General features: G+C 33.6%; 1 protein-coding gene across 7 annotated transcripts in view; it reads left to right on the forward strand.

The window, feature by feature from the left end:
- JAM2 (junctional adhesion molecule 2) overlaps positions 1-23,315 on the forward strand; it is a 127,324-nt gene that overhangs the window by 96,597 nt on the left and 7,412 nt on the right. For 2 of the 7 annotated variants that reach the window (XM_074213928.1, XM_074213930.1), the window contains one exon: positions 6,201-12,555. The exons of 2 other annotated variants lie outside the window; for them this stretch is intronic. In XM_074213928.1, the coding sequence (XP_074070029.1) occupies positions 6,201-6,233 (33 nt within the window). In that variant the 3' untranslated portion in view covers positions 6,234-12,555. 3 more of the 7 variants (XM_074213926.1, XM_074213927.1, XM_074213931.1) reach the window with 3 other exon arrangements.

Raw genomic sequence — 23,315 nt, forward strand, 5'->3', positions numbered from 1 at the left:
TCTCGCCATTTCCACTCTGCCCTTTATGTAGAAAAGGGCCTTCATCTCCATCAATGAGAAGAGAATATTATACCATGGGTTTTTGGAAAGAAGTTGCATAAGAATATCAGTTTTGAGAGTAGTTCCATTGACAAGATTTCGGAGTAGTTATACTATTTTGTTTTGAGTATAAGGCTGCATGATCTCTTTAACCAAGGACAAAAAGAGCTATTCTTGCCCCCAACTAGACTCTTTGTGATATTTGAAGGATCTACCTAATCCAGGAAGCTTTCAATTTCTCTTCAACTGGCAAAACAAAACAGGCTTACCAACTAAATTGTGAAAGCAGCCAAAGGTCATGAAAGGACAGATGCATAGATGCAAAATATGGACTGTTTCATATAGGAACTCAGAATTACTACCAACTCCCCTAAGGAATTCTTCTTTTCCAAGTAAATATATATCCATCATAGTTATTATATATTTATATCTATATTATATATGAATATATTTTATATATATTTATCTTTCCTGAGCTATTAGAAAATAAAATAACTCCCAACAATACCACTCCTTGGTCCTTCAAACCTTCCATGGGAAGGAGTTATTGAAACCATTCCCAATTGAAGGGGATCTGAGCTATTTCTCCAGCAACTTGAAACTAAGATTGCTACATAGGGGAAGGAATAAGGAAGAGGTAGAAAGAATCAACTAGAACTACATCCAAAATAATCCATTCTAGGTAAGTCTTTCTGGAGACTATATCTTAGGAAACCAGTGGATGGGAGAACCCTTCCCCTTCCTGTGATACTATTGATTTAGACATGACTTCTGGGCAGTCAGGATGATGAAGGATCAAGTCTCTTGCCCTGAGAACTAGTGCTCTTTTACCAGTTGAAGAGAAGTTGAAAGCTGCCTGGAATAGGTAGATCCTTCAAATGTCACAGAGTCTAGTTGGGGGCAAGAGTAGTTATATTTTGTCCTTGGTTAAAGAGATCATGCAGCCCTATACTCAAAACAAAATAGTAAAACTACTCCGAAATCTTGTCAATGGAACTACTCTCAAAACTGATATTCTTATGCAACTTCTTTCCAAAAACCCATGGTATAATATTCTCTTCTCATTGATGGAGATGAAGGCCCTTTTCTACATAAAGGGCAGATGGAAATGGTGAGAGCAGGAGAGCTTCAGTCTTTGTCAGTCTTCTTTTGGACCATCCTCCAGCTCTGAGTTGATTCTGGTGCTTCTGGAGAATGAAAGGAGCTAACAAGCTAAAAAAAGTTTATCATGTCTCTGCTCCCACCATGCTGAAATTGTGAGAATTTTCCCTCTGGATGAGATCAAGGATTCTCCTGGTAAATTATCTTACTCCCAATGAGACTGCATTGTCTGTTATATATATTCTCTTATATAGACCTATGATTTCTGTTTTGCTACAAATAACAATGGAGCTAATGGATTTCTTTGCTATTTATTATATGTGTTTATTGTAAAAATGGTATTTGGTGAGAAAAGAGTAAACCCTTGGATATAAAACCTGGGTGCTCCTTTCTCTCAATAATGAGAAATAGAGATCAGAAGTTAGATTGAATTTGACCATATCCCCTAGTTGCTCCATATTTTAGGGAACAGATAAATATTATTCTAGAAAGATAACCCTCTCTCTCTAAGGAATCGCAGAGTGGCCTCCAGCTCCAACTTCTTAGTTTTCCTCCTGGAAGGAATTAAAGTTTCTCTTGAAGAAGGGTGAGGAGATAAAATACTAGAAATGTCCATTCATCCTCCTTTTGAGTCTTAACAATAATACTTGAATGCTATAAGTTGGTGAACAGCCCTCACTACACATGGACTCTTTCCATACATAAAGCTTTTCTACATTTGTAATACCTCCAAACTGGTTATTTAGCAGATTATATCTCTGATGGATACTGACATGTCCCACAAACAACAGTATGCAGTGAGACGTATAGACAAAATTCCTCCATTGGTCCTGACCCCCAAAAGGAAGAGTTGTGCTCTCAAGAGGGGAAAGAACAGGAAGTTTGTAAGGCAAGTATAGTTATTGAGAATCATTTAGGTTAAGCTAACTTCCATAGATGGATTATACTTTTCTGGAATCAGTATCAGATGGCAAATCTGTTATCCATTACTGTTATGGGATACAAATCTAGAATACAGAGAAGCAGTCATAAACAAGGGTGGGTCCTAGATGAATACAAAACATGGAACAAATTTCTGAAACATAACTGGGTGACTGAGCCAGAAGCAAAATGGCAAATTAGTATTATCTTTTAACCCAGTTTATAAGCCCACAGTGTAATAACTATGACAAAAGACCAAAGGGGAGTTGGTCTGAACCTACAGAACTTCCCAGATGATTTAAACACATTCATACAAAAGCCAACAAAACCAAACCTTGGTCAGGAACTAGCCAAGCTTAGGGGAAAAAAGGATAGTAAGCAGATCTTTCCTAAGGTCATACTACTTTAGAAATACCAAAAACCTTCAGACTTCCAGACTGAGTTGTGAAAGCAGCCAAAGGTCATGAAAGGACAGATGCTCAGGGCATGCATCATTCCACCATCTCCCAGAAGTGAGTAGAACCCATCATTAACATAAAGTTTAAGGTCAAGAAGTATTGAGAAACCAAAACAAACAAGGATGAACCCTCCAAAAAATATTGGCCATAAAGAACTACTATGTTTTCAGGAAAGTTCAAAACACAAACACAGAAGAAGACAACGACTTGAAAACATCCTCAAACAAAATCTTAAAAATTTACATCTAATTTTCACTACTAGTCTCCAATATCCTAACAATAATGAATTTAATAGGACCCATTTGGATCTAAATAAAACATATCTCAGGATATAAATTCTTCATTAAGAAAATTACATATTCTTCACTTAGCCCACAATTTCAAGTGGACACTAGCCACACTTCATTTTCTATTCCTAGTCCATTTTTTCAACAGTATCACCAACCTGATAGTTTTTATCCTTCTGTTCTTTTGTACTCTCTTCTTGAACAATCACAATCAGATCAGCTATGATACTGGCTTCCAGAAATATTGTTTTCACATAGTCTCACTCATTAATCCTCTTATTTTCTGGGCCAACACACCTATTCTTGATCACTACTCATTTATGTCTAATGTCTTCCCCTTTTAGAATGTAACCTCTTTGAGGATAGGGACAATCTGCAGTTTTATAGTTGTAGCTCTAGCACTTACCAAAATACTTGACAAAGCCAGATGTGCTTAATATATACTTTTAAATCCCAATGTGACCTTCTATTCACAGTACAGACCATCTTTCTCTAATAGACAGAACCTAGACAAAATAGTCCCAAATGCAACCAAGTGTCTTTTATGATTATTCAGAAAGTCATAGTTAATTGCCTAGAAAGTGTAAAGTGGTGGAGAGACAATAACAAAAATGAAATAGTCCTTAGGATAAAACACAAATATGCAAATATAAGGGGAAAGGGAATAAACATGAATAAAGCACATATTACATAATAAGCACTGCGTAAAATATTCTCTCATTTGATTCTCATAACAACCTTTTGAGGTAGGTACTATTATTATCCCCACTTCACAGTCGAGAAAAGTAAGCCAAATAGAGAGGAAATAACTTCTTCACACAGTTAATAAGTATCCGAGAAAACATTTGAACACAGTTCTTCCTGTCTCCAGCTCTTGCTGTCTAGCCATTGCACCTGCCTCAAAGTATATAAAGTATATACAAAGGAATTTCAAGAGATAAAAGTAATAGTGTAACTGCAACTGTGCATCACTAGAACTGTCCTAGCCAGGACAAATGGAGCATTAAATGCCAACTTTCTGAGAGGTAATAGGGAGTCACTGAAGATTCTTCAGTAGAAGAGTGATATGGTCAGATCTACAATTTTATCAGTTTGACTGCATTGTGAAGGATTGATTGAAGAAGGAAGAAATTATAAGACGGGAGTTTAAATAAGATTCTATAGCAGTAGAAAAGAAAGAGAGTTTCAGTTAGGACAGAGGTTGTTTGAGTAGAGAGAGGATGCAAGAGACATTATGGAAATTCAATTGACAAGATTTGGCAACTGATTGGAAATGGGACTAAGTGAAAGGGAATTAACAATCATCACTATAATGGAGACCTGGGTGACTGAACAGAATGGTGATACCTTCAATAGAAGTTGGGAATTTGAGGGACAGATAGGTTTTAGAGGAAGTATCATGAATTCTGTGGAATTGAAATGCTTGAGGGACAGGTGGAAATGCGTAGTAGGCAATCGGTCATAAGGAATTGTAATTTAAGAGAAAGATTAAGTCTCAATTTGTAAATTTAGGAGTCATTAGCAGATAGATAATATTTGAACACATGGAAGCAAATAAAATCAATTTAAAAGAAAGGATGGATAAAGAGAATAAGGTCTTGCAGAATAAAATTATACTATTCTACCATTAACTAAACTAAAGATAAAGTTCCTTTAATAAAGCTTTATCAGACTCTAGTCTAATAGCTCAGTAATGCCTGTTGCAAGTTCAGAAATGTGCTTCTCAAAGCACAAAGTACCAAGAAGAAGGAAATGTGGTGCTTGAGGGAAGTGTGGGAAGTTGCTGGAAAGTTTTCTTTTTTTTTCTTTGTTTTCCTTCAGATAGAGGGCTCCACTATGGAGCTTTTTAAGAATTTAAGGCAGTGATATAGTGATCCCCAAGAAGCAAGTTGAGGCAGAGAGATGGGACCTCTCCAGGATTCTGATATGTTATGAAGGACAGTATCCTCAGAGGATAGTAAGATCATAGCTTTAGAGCTAGAAGGCATTTAAGAATTCTTTAGGTACAATTTCTTCTTTTTATAGATAAGGAAACAACACTAAGAGGCTAAAGAGAATTCCCAAAGTCACATAGATAATAAATGACTGAGAAGGGATTTGAACCAAGAACCTCTGGCTCCATTACTTGATGAATTTAATATTGGAATTTATTAGAAATAATATAAATTCCTTTATCTCATTTAAGAAATTCGATTCAAGTGTAGAATGGAGTTACTAGACAGAAACTCATGTGGTGAAAGATTTAGGAATTTTAGTTTACTGTAAGCTCATTATAACATGTCTGGCAGAAAGATTAATGAGATCTCAGGGTAGGTTAATGATACCAGATTGTTTTTTAAAAGACATACATAGGGGCTGCTAGGTTGCTCAGGGGTTAGAGCAATAGCCCTAGAGTCAGGGGGATTTGAGTTCAAATTCAGTCTCAGACACTTAATAATTACCTAGCTGTGTGACCTTTGGCAAGTCACTTAACCCCCTTGCCTTACAAAAAAAGAAAAAAGAAAAGACATACATAATCTCTAAAATGAAGGAAGTAATGGTTCCACTACTCTGAGATGTTTTGATTGTTTGCTATTCAGTTTAGGTGTAACATTTTAAAAGACCATTTTTAAGAAGGAATGCATATAAAGGAGAGTGAACAAAATGATATAATTATAAAGGGGAGCATGATAACTATCTTCAAATATGCAAATAATTATCATGTTCACACTGATATGAAGAATCTTTTCCCAAAGATATCATGCAATTAGGCAATCAGGGGTTGTGCTAAGTGGCCACTACAATACCTTTCAACTCTTATATTTGAGGGCAGATTAAAATAAGTTTATGCAGACATCTTTAACTGATAAGACAAAAGAAGGGGAACAGATAATGGAGGATTACTTAAGTAGATTATTCCCATGACACTATTTGCAAGTCTGTTCTACTTGTTTTAGAATTTCTTGACTCATGAATACTTTTTTGTAATAAAATATGAAAAATGCAACAATACATTTTAGTTGAATGATAATATCTTGTAATAATACTAGCTAGAATTTACATAGCACTTTAAGTTTTACATAATGCTTCACAAATATTATCTCATTTATCCTTTCAACAATTCTGGGAGTTAGGTGTTTTCTTTTCCCTATTTTACATATGAGGAAACTGAGTCAGGCAGAGATTAATGATTTGCCCTAAAATTCCACATCTATTAAAATTTGAGACTGGTTGAATTTATATCTTCTGACTCAATTTCCAACATTCCATCTACTGTACCACCTAGTTGTCTTTTTTGGTCTTTTTACTTTAAAAAAAAATACAAATTTTAAACAAGTTGTTTGCATAGCTAGTAACTATATATTTGCTAAATTAAGTGATATAATTAATTAAAATTGCTTTTTTCTACCCTTAGGATTTCAAGCACACAAAGTCCTTTGTAATTTAGAAGACTTCTAACTTTGAGATATACGCAGCCCACTGTTTGTTAAACAAATTATTAAAAATGATATTTTAAAAAACTGTGCTCTGTCTTACATTTAACAAAAGGTACATAGTGAAATCAGAAAGATAATTTTGGTTAAAATTTTATCATGACTTCTATAGTGTATGAAATATAACATTTTAAAAGAATAATCTTAAGTACTTAACATAATGAATTTTTCTTTTTTTTTGTTTGGGATTCTTATGTCTTATTTGTTAGTTATGAGTATCACAATGACCTTGTATGAATGCATTTCTATATTTCTTTCTAGTATTTCTATCTTATATGGCAGCTTAGACATCTACTCACAGCTACACTATTTCTGAAAGAAAACACTTAACTAGCTTACGCTTTAGGACAGTGTACACTACAGCATAAGAAAATATCAGTCTAATATTCCTTCTTTGTAGGCACCAAATTGGGGGGGGGTTCATAAAAACACTCTGAAATAAAGAACTTATTTGAACAAATAATTGACAAGATACTGTTTTTCTCTCCCAAGACAAACCTTGTTCATCTAAATGAGGGAATTCAAATAGAAGTACATTTGCATAAAGTCCATACATTTTGTTTCTGTTTCTCTACTTCATAACAAAAAATAACGTTCAGGAAAATAAGAATGCATCTTGTGTATGATACCCTTCATATGGCTTGAAGCTGAAAAGATAACTGTTGGGATATATACCGAGTTTCCAATTACATATTATGAAAGATTTTTAACATTCATCTACATGCATATACATATTTATAAGTTACATAATTTTCCTCCACTCTTCCTTCCTACCCCCCTCCCCTCAGTGGCAAACAGTATGGTGAACATTGTACATATATGTGTTTAACATGTCTACAGATTAGTCATTTTCTGTATGAGAAATTTTTAAAAATCATTTGTATAAAAATAAAATAAATATAAATTAAAAATACAAAAAAGAAGTTAGAGCTAAGGGAAAAGAAAGAAAACCATGAGATAGGAAGGAAAAAACATAAGAAATTTTTTTTTAAAGTGAACATAGTGTTCATTCAGATTCTGTAGTTTGTTTTTGTTTTGTTTTGCTTTGTTTTGTTTGTCTTCATCTGGATGTGGATAGCATTGCTCACAACAGGTCTCCGGGTATCCCTAGTTAAAATCCCAATTCTGGCACTTACCTGGTTGACCAACTATGGGCAAGTCTTTTTGATCCCCAGTCTTGATATCTCTCAATTTGAGTAGAATAACATCTGCATTATTGATCTCAATAGGTTGTTGTAAAGATCGAGATAATATTTGTAAGGTACTTTATGAAACTTAAAATGCCATATAAATGTCAGCTAAATCAACAATGATGACAATGACAATTCCTCTTTTTTTCTATTCCTTTTAACACATTGAGCTAGAAATTTGGAACTACGCAAGGAAGGCAGATAACTAGGGCAAAATATGTTACAAATAATACTTTCATTATTATTGTTTTAAAATGTACATCTTAATAACGAAAAATTCTATTCTTCACGACACATTTATTTTGAGAAGTCAAGTGTTATAATGAGGAAAAATAGCTTCTACAAATGTTATTTCCCCCTCCTATGTTTGAGAAACCTACAAGAGTAATAGAGTTATAATAAAGAATTCATCTTATTTAAATAATTTGGTATAATAAAGAAAACATAATTTTTTGATTAAATGAATGACATACATATATGTATTTTTAAAAGATTCTTATTGATATATTTTGTTTTAACATCACCTACACTTCCCCCATATATCCTTCCTCCCAGATAGAGCCATCTTTTATAAAAATTTTTCTATGAAGAAAGATGAAAAAATTTCATCAAAACCAGACAATAAATTTTTTTTAAATTCCACACTTAAGGACTCAAAATTTTGTAAAATAGCAGAGGAACAGTATCCCCTCTTATCTCTTCTTTGTGGTCATTCTGATTTTTTAATTTCACAATATTCAGTTTTGATTATATTGTGATTAAGGGCAGCAAGTTGGCACAATGGATAGAGCACTGGCCTTAGAATCAGAAGGACAAGAGTTTGAATCTAGCCTCAGACTCTTGACACACTGTGTGACCTTGGGCAAGTCATTTAACTCTGATTGCCTTGCATCCAGTCACCTCAATTCATATCTGGCCACTGGATCCAGATATCACTGAGGAGAAAATGAGGCTGGTGACTTGGGACAGCATGCCCTCACTCAAATCCAATTCATTGTGCTTGTCATGGCACCACCTCCCCGATATCATGGTCTTCTTTAAGAATGAAGGATTAACATCATTATGTCATCATGTGTGATTATTGTTCTTTCCATTGTTATAATCATTGGTTATGTTGCTTTCCAGGCTCTGCTTACTTTGTTTTATATCAGTTCACATGTCTTTCCATGTTTCTTATAATCATTATTTTCGTCATTCCAAAATATTCTATAACATATATTTATCCATTCCTCAAACAAGTTTTCCAATTATTTATGATCACAAAAATGCTGTTTTAAATGTTTTATTTTTTGATAATGGCCTCCTTTTGGTAGATGGCTAGCAGTGGAATTTCTAGGTTAAAGAACATTTTAGTCACCTTTTTTTGCATATTTCCAAATTGTTTTCCACATTGGCTGTATTATTTTAAAGTTTCATCAATATTGCATTGCCTGTCTTTCACCAATCACATTGATTATTCCTACTTTTTGTTATAGTTAAAAGCATTGGGTGTGAGATAAAATCTAAGGTTATTTTAATGTGCATTTCTCTTAATGTTAGTGATTTGATATATTCATGAGATTGTTAATAATTCTTTAGAGAACTGTTTCTTATCCTTTGATCGGTTTCTCTATTGAAGAATGAGTTTTGGTCATAAATTCCTATCCTGTTTGATTCAAATACTTTTCCCTATTAATCACTTTCTTTTTCATCCTAGATGTATTAATTGTTTCTGGATAAATAATTTGCAATTCTGTACTTGTTTTATCTTCTATAATTATCTTTATCCCGTATTTGGTTGAGAATTCAACCCTATAGTTAAGAAAAGTATATATATATTTCTTCCAAAAAATTTATAGTATTATCATTAATATTCAGGTCAAACAATTGATATAAATTTGTTGGGTGGCTAGGTAGCACAGTGGATAAAGCACCAGCCCCAGAGTCAGGAGTACCTGGGTTCAAATCCAGTCTCAGACACTTAATAATTACCTAGCTGTGTGGCCTTGGGCAAGCCACTTTAACCCCATTTGCCTTGCAAAAAAAAAAATATATATATATACATATATATGTATATATATACATATATATATATGTATATATATATAAATTTGTTGTGCAATAGACCATAGATGTCGGTCTAAATCTAATTTCCGCCAAACTGCTTGCTAGTTTTCCCAGCAGTTCTTATCATATAAAGAATTGTTTCTAAGTAATGTATATTTTCAGATTTTTTTGAACCCTAGATTATTGAGAACAATGGTTTCTTATTCTTCTTTGTCCAAACTTTTCTTGGTCAATTTTCTACTTATAAACTATTACCAAATGTCTTGATGATTTCTTCTTGATAAAATCATTTAAGCTCAGCATGTGCAACAGCATTCTTTTTTCTATTTTTCCTCTTTATACTATAGGTTTTTATTTCTCCAATTGAATTTTGTTAAAAATCTAGCTCCAGAAAGTACCCCCCCCCTTTGGTAATGTGATTAGTGGAACACTCATTCTGGAAATTAGCTTTATCAGTATTGTCATTTTTTTTTCTGTTACCACACCCTAGCCTAGCCATGAGCACTGGATATATTCTAGCTATTTAATTTATTACTTATTTCCTTTAGAAAGAACATTTAAAAATAGAATCTATATAGGTATTTGGAATGCTTTGTTATAGACTTCCAAATATTTTATGTATTTTGTACTTATTTTTGTAGTAAGAACCTGGACTTTCCCTCCCAAGCAAGTATGACAAATATTCCTCCTAGGGTTCTATAGGTAACATTAGAGTAGGACAAGGCAAGGCAAGGCAAGGCAAGAAGCACTTGCATTTTAGCTAATGTCCTTGTCTCAAGGTGTGTTCCTTGTATTGTTAGCTGCCAGAGATTAGTGTCCCATTTTATTTAGTTAAATGGTGCTAAGTTCTCAGGATACCAAAGAGGCAAGAGACAGTCAAGGCCCTCACTCTCTAATGGGGAGACAACAAGTAAATATATACAAATAAGCCTTATACAGGATAAATAGGAGATCTCTAAGAGAGGGAAGCCACTAGAATTAAGGGGAGTTGGGAAAGGTGTCTTGTAGGATTTTAGTTGGGACTTAAGTGAGGCCATAGGCAGATATGAAGAGGGAGAGCATTCCAGGCATGGGGACAGAACTAGAGAAAAGACCTGGAGCCAAGAGATGGGGTATCTTGTTCATGAAACAGAAGATCAATGTCAGTGGCTCAAAGAGAAGGTAAGTGGAGACCAGGTTATAAAAGTTTTTGAACACCAAACAGGATTTTGTTTTTGATCCTGGAAAGTATAGGAAGTCAGTGAATTTAACCAATTATATAAATTAGCTTTTACAAGGGGTTATTTATTATAACTATATATAGCAAAATAAAATTGCAATCATTTCCCCCAAATCATGGAGTTCGTTATTCCCTGTTATTTAAAGGATTTAATGCTATTTATATATAGTATTCATCCCATAAAGTTTACTTCCAAATATAACATAACTGCAAGGATGGTTTATTACTGCTAGATGAGCCCAGATAGATCACTCTATCTTGGTTCCACACTGTCTGGATTCTAGCAACTTCCAACCTGAAGTCCAGCTCTTGGACTTTCAGTGGCTGTCTTTCCTGACCTTAGGAATCTCATAAGATCAGTCATTTTCAATCTCATTCAGCTAAAAACAGGAAAAAATAGACATTATTAACATTATCATCATTATAACTAGCATTTAGATATCTCCTCAAAGTTTGCAAGGTACTTGACACAAATCATTCCTCTGTGGTAGGTGCAATCCCCATTTTACAGATAAGAAAACTGATGATGAGAGATTAAGTGACTTGACCAGAATCAGAATTAGAATTCAAACATGAGTCGTTTTCACTCCAGTCCAGTTCTATGCAATGAACTACCTATCTGCCTTCCCAAAAGTAACAAAGCCACAGCAAGGCCATGTTTTTTTCAGCTTCATACTGGCTTCAGATGCGAATGAGTCCACAAGTCTTGCCACCTCTTGGGGAATTACAATAACTTGTCTCCTTTTCATAAATTCCAGCCAGGTAGGAAAGGGAGAGACAAGAGTCTGTGTAACTGATGCTTTTTGAATCGCCTAAGTTCCACTTCTATAGTCAATCAAAAGGCTCCTCTTTACTACATAAATTAATGATCTAGAGTAGTACAGTTAGAGAATATCTGTCAATGTTCATAGAGATTGTATCTCTACATGTTCATAAGTCCTATTGTCATCAGACAGGCCCTCAATTATATTTTTAGTGGCATTTCCCTTTCGATTATTGACTCCCAAGTTTTGGTATTATAATACATATTTCCTGTTAATTGTGGTGGATTTATTTGCAACTTTGCAAATGAGTTTTTATTTACTGATTCCCTATGATTTTCAGATTAAACCATTAAGTCATCAGCACAGAGGTATAGTTTTATCTCTTCTTTGACTATTTTGATTAATTTAATTTCTTTCTCTTGTCCTGTTGATATTTTTAATAATTGTAGAACAATATTAAAAGATAAAGGAGACATGATGAATCCTTGTTTACTTCTATATTTAATGGGAAAGCTTCTAAAGTTTTCTCATTGCACGTTTGCTTTTTTGTCTTTCAAGAGTTTTTTTTTTATTAAAAATGTTCCTCCAAGCTTATCCTTTGTTTTTAGTATGAACAAGCATAATTTGCAAAATCTTTTTCTACTACTATTGAGATAGGGGTTTGGATTTTATATTTGTTTATTTTAACATTATTAGTTTGATTGTTTTACTAATATTGAACTATACTTGTATTCTTTACATAAATTCAAATTGGTTACAGTGAATAATTTCTTGGGAAAATTGTATTTTTAACCATAGTTTTATTTAAAATTCTGGAATGAATATTCACTAATCATAAGTTGATAATTCTCTGTTTTATCTTTCCCTGCTTCAGTATCATCATTACATTTCTCTCCTAAAAAGGAATATGGTAAAGTGTTACAAATTTTGAGAATTCTTGTGGTATAAATTTATCTTCAAAAGTTGGTATAATTTGCTTCTAAAAAATAGAAGTTCCATTATGGCACTTCAATTTCTGTTTCTGAGATTGGATTATTTAAGAACTCTATTTGGTATTACATAAGGATATTTTATCAGTCTTAAGATAATGTATTTCTTTTGTGTTATTGGCTTTTTTGGTATATAATTATGCATAATAGATTCTGTTTTCATTTCTTCTGACTGTTACCATTATATATTTGTCATTTTTAAACTTTATTTTATTTATTTTTCCTTAACTGACTTTTAAATTTATCAATTTTTTTTATTCTTTCAAACAACCAGTTTTTAGTTTTTGTTAACAGCTAGTCAGAAAAACTATTTGTCTACTATTTTAAAGGTTTTCTCTTTAGAGTTATTGCTGTTTATTGACTTGTAAAATTTTTTAAATGTGTCTTCAAATAATTGAACTTTTTTATATTTTAAAGTACGTTATTTAATAAAATTTTCTCTACGCCTACTTTACTTGCATCTCAGAAATTGTAACATCTTATTTCTTCATTATTATTTTCTTTCATTTAATTATAATTATGTCTGTGATTTATTCTTGGACCCACTATTTAGATCTGTGCCTTTTTTTTTGGTGTTTCCTGACTTGACTATTACTTTTAATGCAGTATGGTCTATAAAAGATGTGATTAATGTTTCTGCCTTTTTGCATTTCTTTGTAATTTCTGTGTCCTAAGATATTATTTGTTTGTTTTTATAATAGTGTCCTATGGTGCTAAGAAGATGCATATTCTTTATTGGTTGCATTTAGAAGTCATAAATCTTTTTTACTCTAATTTCTTACCATTTCCCCTTTAAAAAAAAAAACTTTCTGCTATATTTTTTAACTGAGAGAGGAATACTAAAGTTTCTTCTTATTATTGTGCTATCATCTATGTCCTTTTTATAATTCGAATAATTTTTCCCTTGTGAATTCAGAGTCTATACAAATCTGAGCATATATTTACTACTGACATTTTGTTTATATCATTATTTCTTTTTTATATTTTTTCATTGTTATTTTTGCTTTTTTGGATTAACATGACTGCAAGTCATTTATTTTTAATCCAGCCAATTATATCCTATTAGGATTAGAAATATAAGTATCTTCTACAATGGGAGTATACTTCAGAGGTATCCTTTCTCCAAACCTTTGTTTTGAAACCTTCCCTTTTTGTTCTTCATTTCAATACCCTCTTTTGCTATCTTTCCCATTTCCTATCTTTCCTCTCTTCTGACTGGCTGGCAGACTGTAGGAGTTATCTTCCTTTCCTTGTTTACCTTTGGACTTGATTAGAGTACATCACAAATGACCCTTTTGTCCTCCATTGCCCATCTACTTTTTTTATGCACTCTCCTATTCTGTAATTTTGTTCCCCAAAATATATTGATTCACAGGGGCGACTAGGTGGCGTAGTGGATAAAGCACTGGCCTTGGAGTCAGGAGTACCTGGGTTCAAATCCGGCCTCAGACACTTAATAATTACCTAGCCGTGTGGCCTTGGGCAAGCCACTTAACCCCATTTGCCTTGCAAAAACCTTAAAAAAAAAGAAATAAAAATATATTGATTCACTTGTAGGAGATTATGGATTTTAATTCATAGCATCAGGACTTTCTCTTATCATATCTCCTACTATTTTTGTTTTTTGCAAAACAATGGGATTAAGTGACTTGCCCTAAATCACACAGCTAGGTAAATTATTAAATGTCTGAGGTCGGATTTGAACTCAGGTCCTTCAGACTCTAGGGTTGATATTCTATCCACTGTGCCACCTAGCTCCCCCCCCATTTCTTTAAGATAAAAAAAAACTACATCAATTTTTCATTCCGTTTTTCTTTATACTTTATTTTTTTAAAAATAATCTAGAGATAGAATAACATGTTTCGTAATTTATTCTTTCCTTGATTTACTTACCCTTCTCTGTTTCTGTTTAGCTGTTTGCAAATCAAATACTCTTATTTACGTCAGACTGTTGGTTTTATTTTGTTGCTTGCAAGAGTTCCTCAAATATTTTATAGAACATTTTTCTTTGGCCATTCATGTTGAGGTTTAGGTTTCCATGGCTTGTCATTTTGTGTTGTATCTTCAGTTCATATACTTTTTGGAAATATTTCAAATCCCTTGTAGAATTTCAAGTGTGTACAAAATTGTTTTTATTCAAATTTTTCTTTCATATATGCAGATCTCTCTCCTGGCTGCTTGAATTTTTTTTGTTTTGACATTGCAATTATAGTTTAGGGCAAAAAGTGTTGTTTTCTGGAGACAATCTGCGGATTCTTTCAATTGGAAGTTTGGGAAAGTTTTCTTGTATTAATTCCTGAATTAAACTGTTGAGGGATTTTGATTTGTTGTTTTTTCCTGGGATGTTTTCAAAATCAGTGGCTCTTCCTTATAGAGAGATTATGTAATCTTTTACCATTATGTAAATTACAATCATTTACCATGCCTCTGGCTTCTCTTCTTTCAGATTGTTTTTCACTCAGTATATTTTTTTAGCTAAATCTGTTATTTTGTCCTTTGCTTCTTGAAAAAGACTCCCCACTGTGGATTCAATTTATTTATTGGTATTTATTTCCACTAATTATCAGGGCTGACATTTGTTCTCTTCTAACTTCTTGCCTTGAGGGTTTCATTTGTTTTTTGAACCATCTTATGGTTTCATACTGTCTTGGGATTCCATTATGTTCTGTATTTTATCAGTCATTGATTCACTTAGTTTATAATCTTTTCTTCCTTTGGTAATCTAATCTTCCTTGTTGATAGATTTGCTTGCACTGTTTTTAATTACATTTTATGACTTTTGAAATTTTGGGGTCTAGCCTTTTTTCCTTCTATCTCCTGTCACCCCCTTTTTGACTTCTCTCCCTTCAATGGTGAGTATACCATCCAGGTGCAGACTGCAATGCCTCCTCAGTTTCCTCCAACTTTGGGGAATTTGCTTTTCACTGGTGTCATTCACTTCCTCAGGTAGTTTTGGGAGGGCAGTACTGGTCCTAGTTAGATTTAAGCAGCTCTCATACTAATTCCTTACTCTACTGGCTCTTATTCTTTCCTTCACTGACTGGGCTGAAACATATATACATTACTATTTTTCAAATGTTCATAAATGTTATATATTTAATAAAATACAAATCCATAGCAATTCTTTATTGTTATTTTCTTTCAACTAATATGAGGGTCTATGAAATTTTTACTTATGTAACATAACAGTCTTCATATCCAAAAAAGTTTGAAACCACTATCCTAAAGGAACAGTAACAAGCTGGGAAGGTATGACATTTTTTGTAAATAATATTTTTCTCTTATTCAATTACATATATAATTTTCAACATTCATTTTTTATAAGATTTTGAGTATCAATTTTCCCCCTTTCCTCTCTCCCTTCCCCAAGATGGCAAACAATCTGATATAGATTATATGTGTGCAATTATGTTAAACATATTTCCACAATAGTTATGTTATGAAAGGAGAAACAGAACAAAAGGGAAAAAGTATGGAAAAAAGTGAAAATAGTATGCTTTGATCTGCATTCAGACTCCATGGTTCTTTCTCTAGCTAGTATTTTTTTTTATCATGAGTCTTTTGGATTGTCTTGGATCATTGTATTACGGAAAAGAGATAGGTCTATCATAGTTAATCATCACACAATGTTGCTGTTTCTCCGTACAATGTTCTTCTGGTTCTGCTCACTTCACTCAGCATTAGTTGATGTAAATCTTTCCAGGTTTTTCTGAAATCTGCCTACTCAACATTTCTTATAGCAAAATAGTATTCCATAACTTAGAAGAAATGAAGCAAGAAATGAAAGATGTGAGAGAAATTTTAAGGAAGCAATATAAGAGATTAAGTAAAAAACTTTACTCAAGATATGGACTGCTTAAATAACAGAATGTCCAAAAGGAAATCAATGATTCTTTGAGACAAGAAATATTAAAAACAAAGTCAAAACACTGGAAATAGGAAAAAATATAAGATATCCAAGATCAAAAACAAGTGACCTAACAATCATGTTAAGGAGAGATAATTTAAGAATCAGCAGATCGGGGAAGTCAAGATGGAAGTGTAAAGGAAACCTTATGGTTGAGCTCTCCCAATATTCCTCCCAAACTACTTAAAAATAACTCTGCAAATTGAATTTGACAGCAGTGTGGTCAACAAAACATTCAGGCCAAGACATTTTAATAGCCCTAAAATTTAGGAGGATGGAAAATAGGAGAGGTCTGTGACACTAAGGTGAGGGCTGGTCAAGAGCTGACATGGCAGCAACACTGGCTGTAGGCCTTAGAGGGGGGGCTACAGTGGCAGTGGCAGTGAAAGCAGCGGCGGCAGCAGCAGCACTTTCAGGAGCTCTCAGTCATTGTTTGGCAACTCCATCTGCAAACCCACTTCTGGATTGCATTTTCATGGTAAGCAGGAATGCTTGTGGTCACAAAGGAGCAGCAGCTCTGGTCACAGAAGGAGTATGCATAGAGTACATGAGTGCGAGTTGAATATGATGGAATCATATCTAAAAAAATAAAATGAAGGGGGAAAAGGGGGATGCACTGGGAGAAAGGGGAAGGGAAAAGAATGGGAGTAATTATTTCAAATAAAAGAGTTGTACAAGGAAGAGCTTTTACAGACAGTGAAGGGGAAAATGAAATGGGAGGGGCAATGCTTGAACCATGCTCTGTGTGTGTGTGTGTGTCTGTATATACACACAAATTCAACTGTGTATAGAAATATATCTTATTCAGCAGGAAAGTTGGAGGGCAAGAGAAAGAGTAGGTGGTAAGAGGAATAGCAGATTAAGGGAACAAAATAGATACCTGAAGGGGAAGAAGATAAAATAAGAGATAAAGATAAATAGGAAAACAGGATGGAGGGAAATATACAGTTAATAACCAGCACTGTGAATGTGAATGGGATGAATTCACTTATAAAATAGAAAGATACAGAATGGATAAGAAACCAAAATCCAACAATATGTTGTTTACAAGAAACAGACATGAAATAAAAAGATACACAGAAATAAAATAAACAATTGTAACAAAATCTATTTTACATCAGCTGAAGTAAATAAGGAAGGACTAGCAATCATGATCTCAGATAAAGCAAAAGAAAACTAGACCTAATTAAAAGATAAAGAAACTATATTTTACTAACAGGTATGACTGATAATGAAGTTAATATGTCAATACTAAACAAATATGCTTGAAATGGTATAGTATCTACATTCTTAAAGGAAAAGTTAAGTGAGTTACAGTAAAACTGTACTAGTGGAAGACCTCAATTTTCCCTTCTCAGTACTAAAGATAATCATAAAATAAAAAAGAAATAAGTAAAAGAGATGAATTTATTTTTAGAAAATTTAGATATAATAGGTTACATAGTTATGATGATCATATTAGATAGATATCTGGAGAAAACTGAACAGTAACAGAGAGAAGTATACTTATTTGCACCTTCCCAAAAACTGACTAGCTATTAGGGGTATTTTGGAAAACAAAATGAATACAGTAACATTTAAAAGAAAGCAGGAATCCTGGAGGGGAGGGGAAATTTATAGCAAGTTTCTTTGATAAAGAACATAGACAGACAGACACAGACACAGACACACACACACACACACACACACACACACACTCAAATAATAGGTAACCAAGCCATATTTATCAAAATAAGAGCAATTTCCCAATTAATAAACAGATATAAAGATGAGATATAAAGGATATAAAGAGGTAATTTTCAAAAGAAATCAAAACTATCAAGTCATAAAAATGCTCTAAATCACAACTGACTAGATAAATTAAAACAATTCTAGGGGCAGCTAGGTGGCGCAGTGGACAGAGCTCTGACCCTGGAGTCAGGAGGATCTGAGGTAATAATTGCCTACCTGTGTGACCTTGGGCAAGGCAGTTAACCCATTGCCTTAAATTAAAAAAAAAACTCTTAAGTACCACCTCATTCCTATCAGATTGGCTAACATTACAGGAAAGGAAAATGTCAAATGCTAGAGGGGAATTGGCAAAACTAGTTCATTAATGCAGTATTAAACTTTAACAACCATTTGGAATTATGAGCAAAGGATTAAAAAAACTATGACTACCCTTTGATTCCCACTAAGTCTTTATCCCAAAAATATCAAAGAAAAAGGAAAAGGGCCTACATGTACAAAAATTAGATTTCTAGAAGCTCTTTTTTTGTGGTGGCAAAGAATTGGAAACTAAGGGCATGCCCATTAATTGATGAATAACTAAACAAATTTTGGTATATGATTGCAATGGAATACCCTCATGCTATAAGAAATGAGGATTATTTCAGGAAAAACCTAAGGCTTATATGAAAAGATGGAAAAAGTGAGCAGTCTGAAATTTTTTTACTATAAATAAGTCACCTTGGATACAATATTCTGAAAGGCAAAAGATATAATCTTAAAATCAAGAATAACGAATCTTAAAAACCTTAAAAAACTGAATGGGGGAGAGGACCTTTAATGGAACTATTTGAAGATACAGTGCTAATATTCTAAGAATGGGAGGGGGATAAAAACGATCTTTCAGACCTTACAGTCTTCAAAGTCCATCTAGTAAATTAAATAATACTAAAATAAGAGCTTTGTGGAATAACTCATTATGAGATTTTTAAATCAGAAAAGAGAAGGGGGAGTAAACAGCATACTAATGTAGTGAAGGAGACTATTTACTATTTATTATGATTGGGTTGTGAAAAGTGCATAGAAACATAGAGAAAGAATAGGAATGAGCACAGAACCTCAATCTTAACCAAAATGAAAAAAAGAGCATTGATCACGACACATTGTATAAATACTTCAACCTTAAAAAAGGACATAAATGGAAATAAGGGCTGCGAGAAGAGATTTAAGGAGAATAACAGAATAACATTGTTGTTGTAGTCAGTCTTGTCCAACTCTTTGTGACCCCCCCATTTGGGATTTTCTTGGCAAAAAATACTGAAATAGTTGGCCATTTCCTTCTCCAGCTCATTTTTTACATATAAAACTGAGGTTAACTGGGTTTGGTGACTTGCCTAGAATCAGTGTCTGAGGTTACATTTGATCTCAGGTCTTCCTGACTCCAGACCCAGGGAGGAAATAGTCACTTTCTGATCCTGTTGGTGGGGAGGGGAATTGTAAGGAACAAAAAACTAGGATCTAAAAATTCACTGATCATTTAGCAAAAGGAGGTTTACTTTGCCCCTACAAGTAAGGATATGCAACAAGGATATAGTAGTCCTAAGAATATGTGGACCCACCATGTTTTTTAAATGAAAATATCTGGTCACTAGGGTAGAGTAATTCAAGTAATAATCAATATCCACCAAATCAGAAAATGCAACTCCATGTAGATAGGACTTTTTTTTAATGCCTTAAGTAATCCGGGATAAGTAACTTGCCCAAGATCACAAAGCTAATTAAGTGGCTAAGTGTCTGAGGCTGGATTCAAACTCCCATCCTTTTAGTCCTCTATCTTACTATCTTACCTTACTAGTCCTCTATCTACTTCACCACCTCGCTACCTCTGGTCACTGTTAGCAATGGGAAGACTAAGCTGGAGGATACTATGGAACTTCGTAGGCCACCAGGGGACCTATGATGTCTCTGGCACTAGCAGGAATCTTTTCCACTGATCCAGATCACTTGATATAGCTTAATGACACTGCATAATATTGTCAAAAAAGGAAATGAATCTAGTCTAGATTCAACATTGAATTCAAATTGAAGCAATGTTGGTTCTTTCAATGCTTCCTTTTTAAGATTAGAAAACTCCTCTAATATCAGTTCTAGAATTTTATAAGAAAAAAAAATAAGCCTACTGATAGTTTAGATTCCATACTTTCCCTTTTTTACAAAATTGGAACCACAGGCTCTTCTCCAGTCACTTTCCAGTTTTTAAAAAATAACTGACTACATTGTCCTGTTCTTTAAGGGCTGCTTGAAGCTTCTACTTTCTGCCTAACTTGAGTGCCTGTCATAGAAGTGAATGGAGTTGAATGTCTCTCTTCAACATATTAAGCTTTATTTTATTCTTGTCCATCCTGAGCTTACTCCATTCTCTCCAGAATTAAAGATGTATTTCTTAAGGAATCTAAGGGAAAATGCCTTGAACTATAAGGATAAATTTTTTTTGTTAAAGTGACTTGATCAGTAGGATTTCTCCCAGGAATACAGGGTTGGTTCAATATTAGGAAAACTGTTAGTATAATCAATTATATCAACAACAAACCTATCAGAAATTATATGATCATATCAATAGATGCTGAAAAAGTTTTTGACAAAATACAGCAGCCACTCCTATTAAAAACACTAGAGTGTAGGAATAAATGGAGTTCCTTAGAATAATTAGCAGTATCTATCTGAAACCATCAACATACATTATATTCAATGGGGAGAGGCTAGAGGCATTCCCAACAAAATCAGGGGTGAAACAAGGATGCCCATTATCACCACTACTATTCAATATCATATTAGAAATGTTAGCTTCAGCAATGAAAGAAGAAAAAGAAACTGAAGGAATTAGAATTGGGAAGGAAGAAACAAAACTCTCACTCTTTGCAGATGACATGATGGTCTACCTAAAGAATTCCAAGAAATCATCCAAAAAACTACTGGAAACAATTAGCAATTTTAGCAATGTTGCAGGATATAAAATAAACCCTCATAAATCCTCAACTTTTCTATATATGTCTAGCAAGATACAGCAGGAAGAGCTAGAAAGAAAAATCCCAAAGTAACCTCAGACAATATAAAATACCTGGGAGTCTACTTTGCAAGACAGACTCAGAAACTTTTTGAAAACCATTATAAAACACATCTCACACAAATTAAATCAGATTTAAATAACTAGGAAAATATCAACTGCTCATGGATAGGTAGAGCTAATATAATAAAAATGACAATTCTACCAAAACTAAGCTACCTGTTTAGTGCCCTACCAATCAAAATTCCTAAAAAATTACTTTAATGAGTTAGAAAAAGTTGTAAGTAAATTCATATGGAGAATAAAAAGTCAAGAATTTCCAGAGATTAAAGAAAAAAAGTAAAAAATAAGGGGGCTTAACCCTACCTGATCTAAAATTATATTATAAAGCATCAGTCATCAAAACTGTTTGGTATTGGCTAAGAAACAGAGTGGTGGACCAGTGGAATAGACTAGGTGCGATAGTAGGGAACGATTATAGTAATCTGCTGTTTGCTAAACCCAGAGTCCAGGGATAAAAACTCTGATAAAAACTGCTGGGAAAATTGGAAGTTAGTATGGAAGAAACTTGGATTAGACCAACACCTCACACCCTTTACCAAGAGAAGATCCAAATGGTTACAGGACACAGACATAAAAAACAATACTATAAGCAAATTAGAAGATCAAGGACTAGTCTACCTGTCAGATCTATGGAAAGGGGAACAGTTTATGACTAAGGAAGAGTTGGAGAATATCACCAAAACCAAACTAGATAATTTTGATTACATTAAAAAAAAAAGGCTTTATCACAGATAAAACCACTGCAACTAAGATCAAAAGAAATGTAGTAAATTGGGAAACAATACAACTAATGATTCTGACAAAGGACTCATTTCTAAAATATACAGAGAACTGAGTCATATTTAAAAAAAAAGCCATTACTCAGTTGACAAGTGGTCAAAGGATATGCAAAGGCAATTTACAGATGAGATCAAAGCAATAGAAAGTCATATGAAAAATTGCTCTAAATTATCATTAAAGAAATGCAAATTAAAGCTTCTGTGAGGTACCACCTCATACCTCTCAGACTGGCCAATATGACCAGAAAGGATAACGATCATTGTTGGAAGGGATATGGGAAATCTTGAGACACTATTACACTGTTGGTGGAGCTGTGAACTCATCCAACGTTTCTGGAGAATAGTCTGGAACTATGCCCAAAGGGCAACAAAAAAGTGTATACCCTTTGATCCAGCAATACCACTATTGGGTCTGTTCCCTGAAGAGATGATGAAAAAGGGTAAAAACATCACTTGTACAAAAATATTCATAGCATCCCTGTTTGTGGTAGCAAAGAATTGGAAATCAAGTAAATGCCCTTCAATTGGGAATGGCTTAGCAAACTGTGGTATATGTATGTCATAGAACACTATTGTTCTATTAGAAACTAGGAGGGATGGAAATTCAGGGAAGCCTGGAGGGATTTGCATGAACTGATGCTGAGTAAGATGAGCAGAACCAGAAAAACACTGTACACCCTAACAGCAACATGGGGGTGATGATCAACCTTGATGGACTTGCTCATTCCATCAGTGCAACAATTAGGGAAAATTTTGGGTTGTCTGCAATGGAGAATACCATCTGTATTCAGATAAAGAACTGCTGAGTTTGAACAAAGTTCAAAGACTATTCCCTTTAATTTAGAAAAAAAAAACTTCTTATTGTCTGATCTTATCTCTTATACTTTTTATTTCTTCCTTAAGGATATGATTTCTCTCTCATCACACTCAATTTAGATCAATGTACAACATGGAAACAAAGTAAAGACTGACAAATTGCTTTCTGTGGGGAGGTGGGAAGTAAGATTGGGGGAAAAATTGTAAAACTCAAATAAAATCTTTAATAAAAGAAAAAAAATAAAGTGACTTGATCAAGAAATACATATCTCTGTGGTCACTGAAATTTCTCCTTGCTTATCATACCTGCTGGAAATGAGATTATTTTTTCTTACCTAGTAGATCCACTGGAAAAACCAATCCTTTATGGTTCATTAAGGCAATAAATATGAGAAAACTTGATCTTCAGCTGCCTCATTAAACAACCTATTTCCAGCTATATACCTGGTTATATGGATAACCAGTATACATTCTTGGAACTAAATTCTTGAG

This window comes from Macrotis lagotis, chromosome 1 (assembly GCF_037893015.1).
Source record: "Macrotis lagotis isolate mMagLag1 chromosome 1, bilby.v1.9.chrom.fasta, whole genome shotgun sequence".
Taxonomy (NCBI): domain Eukaryota; kingdom Metazoa; phylum Chordata; class Mammalia; order Peramelemorphia; family Peramelidae; genus Macrotis; species Macrotis lagotis.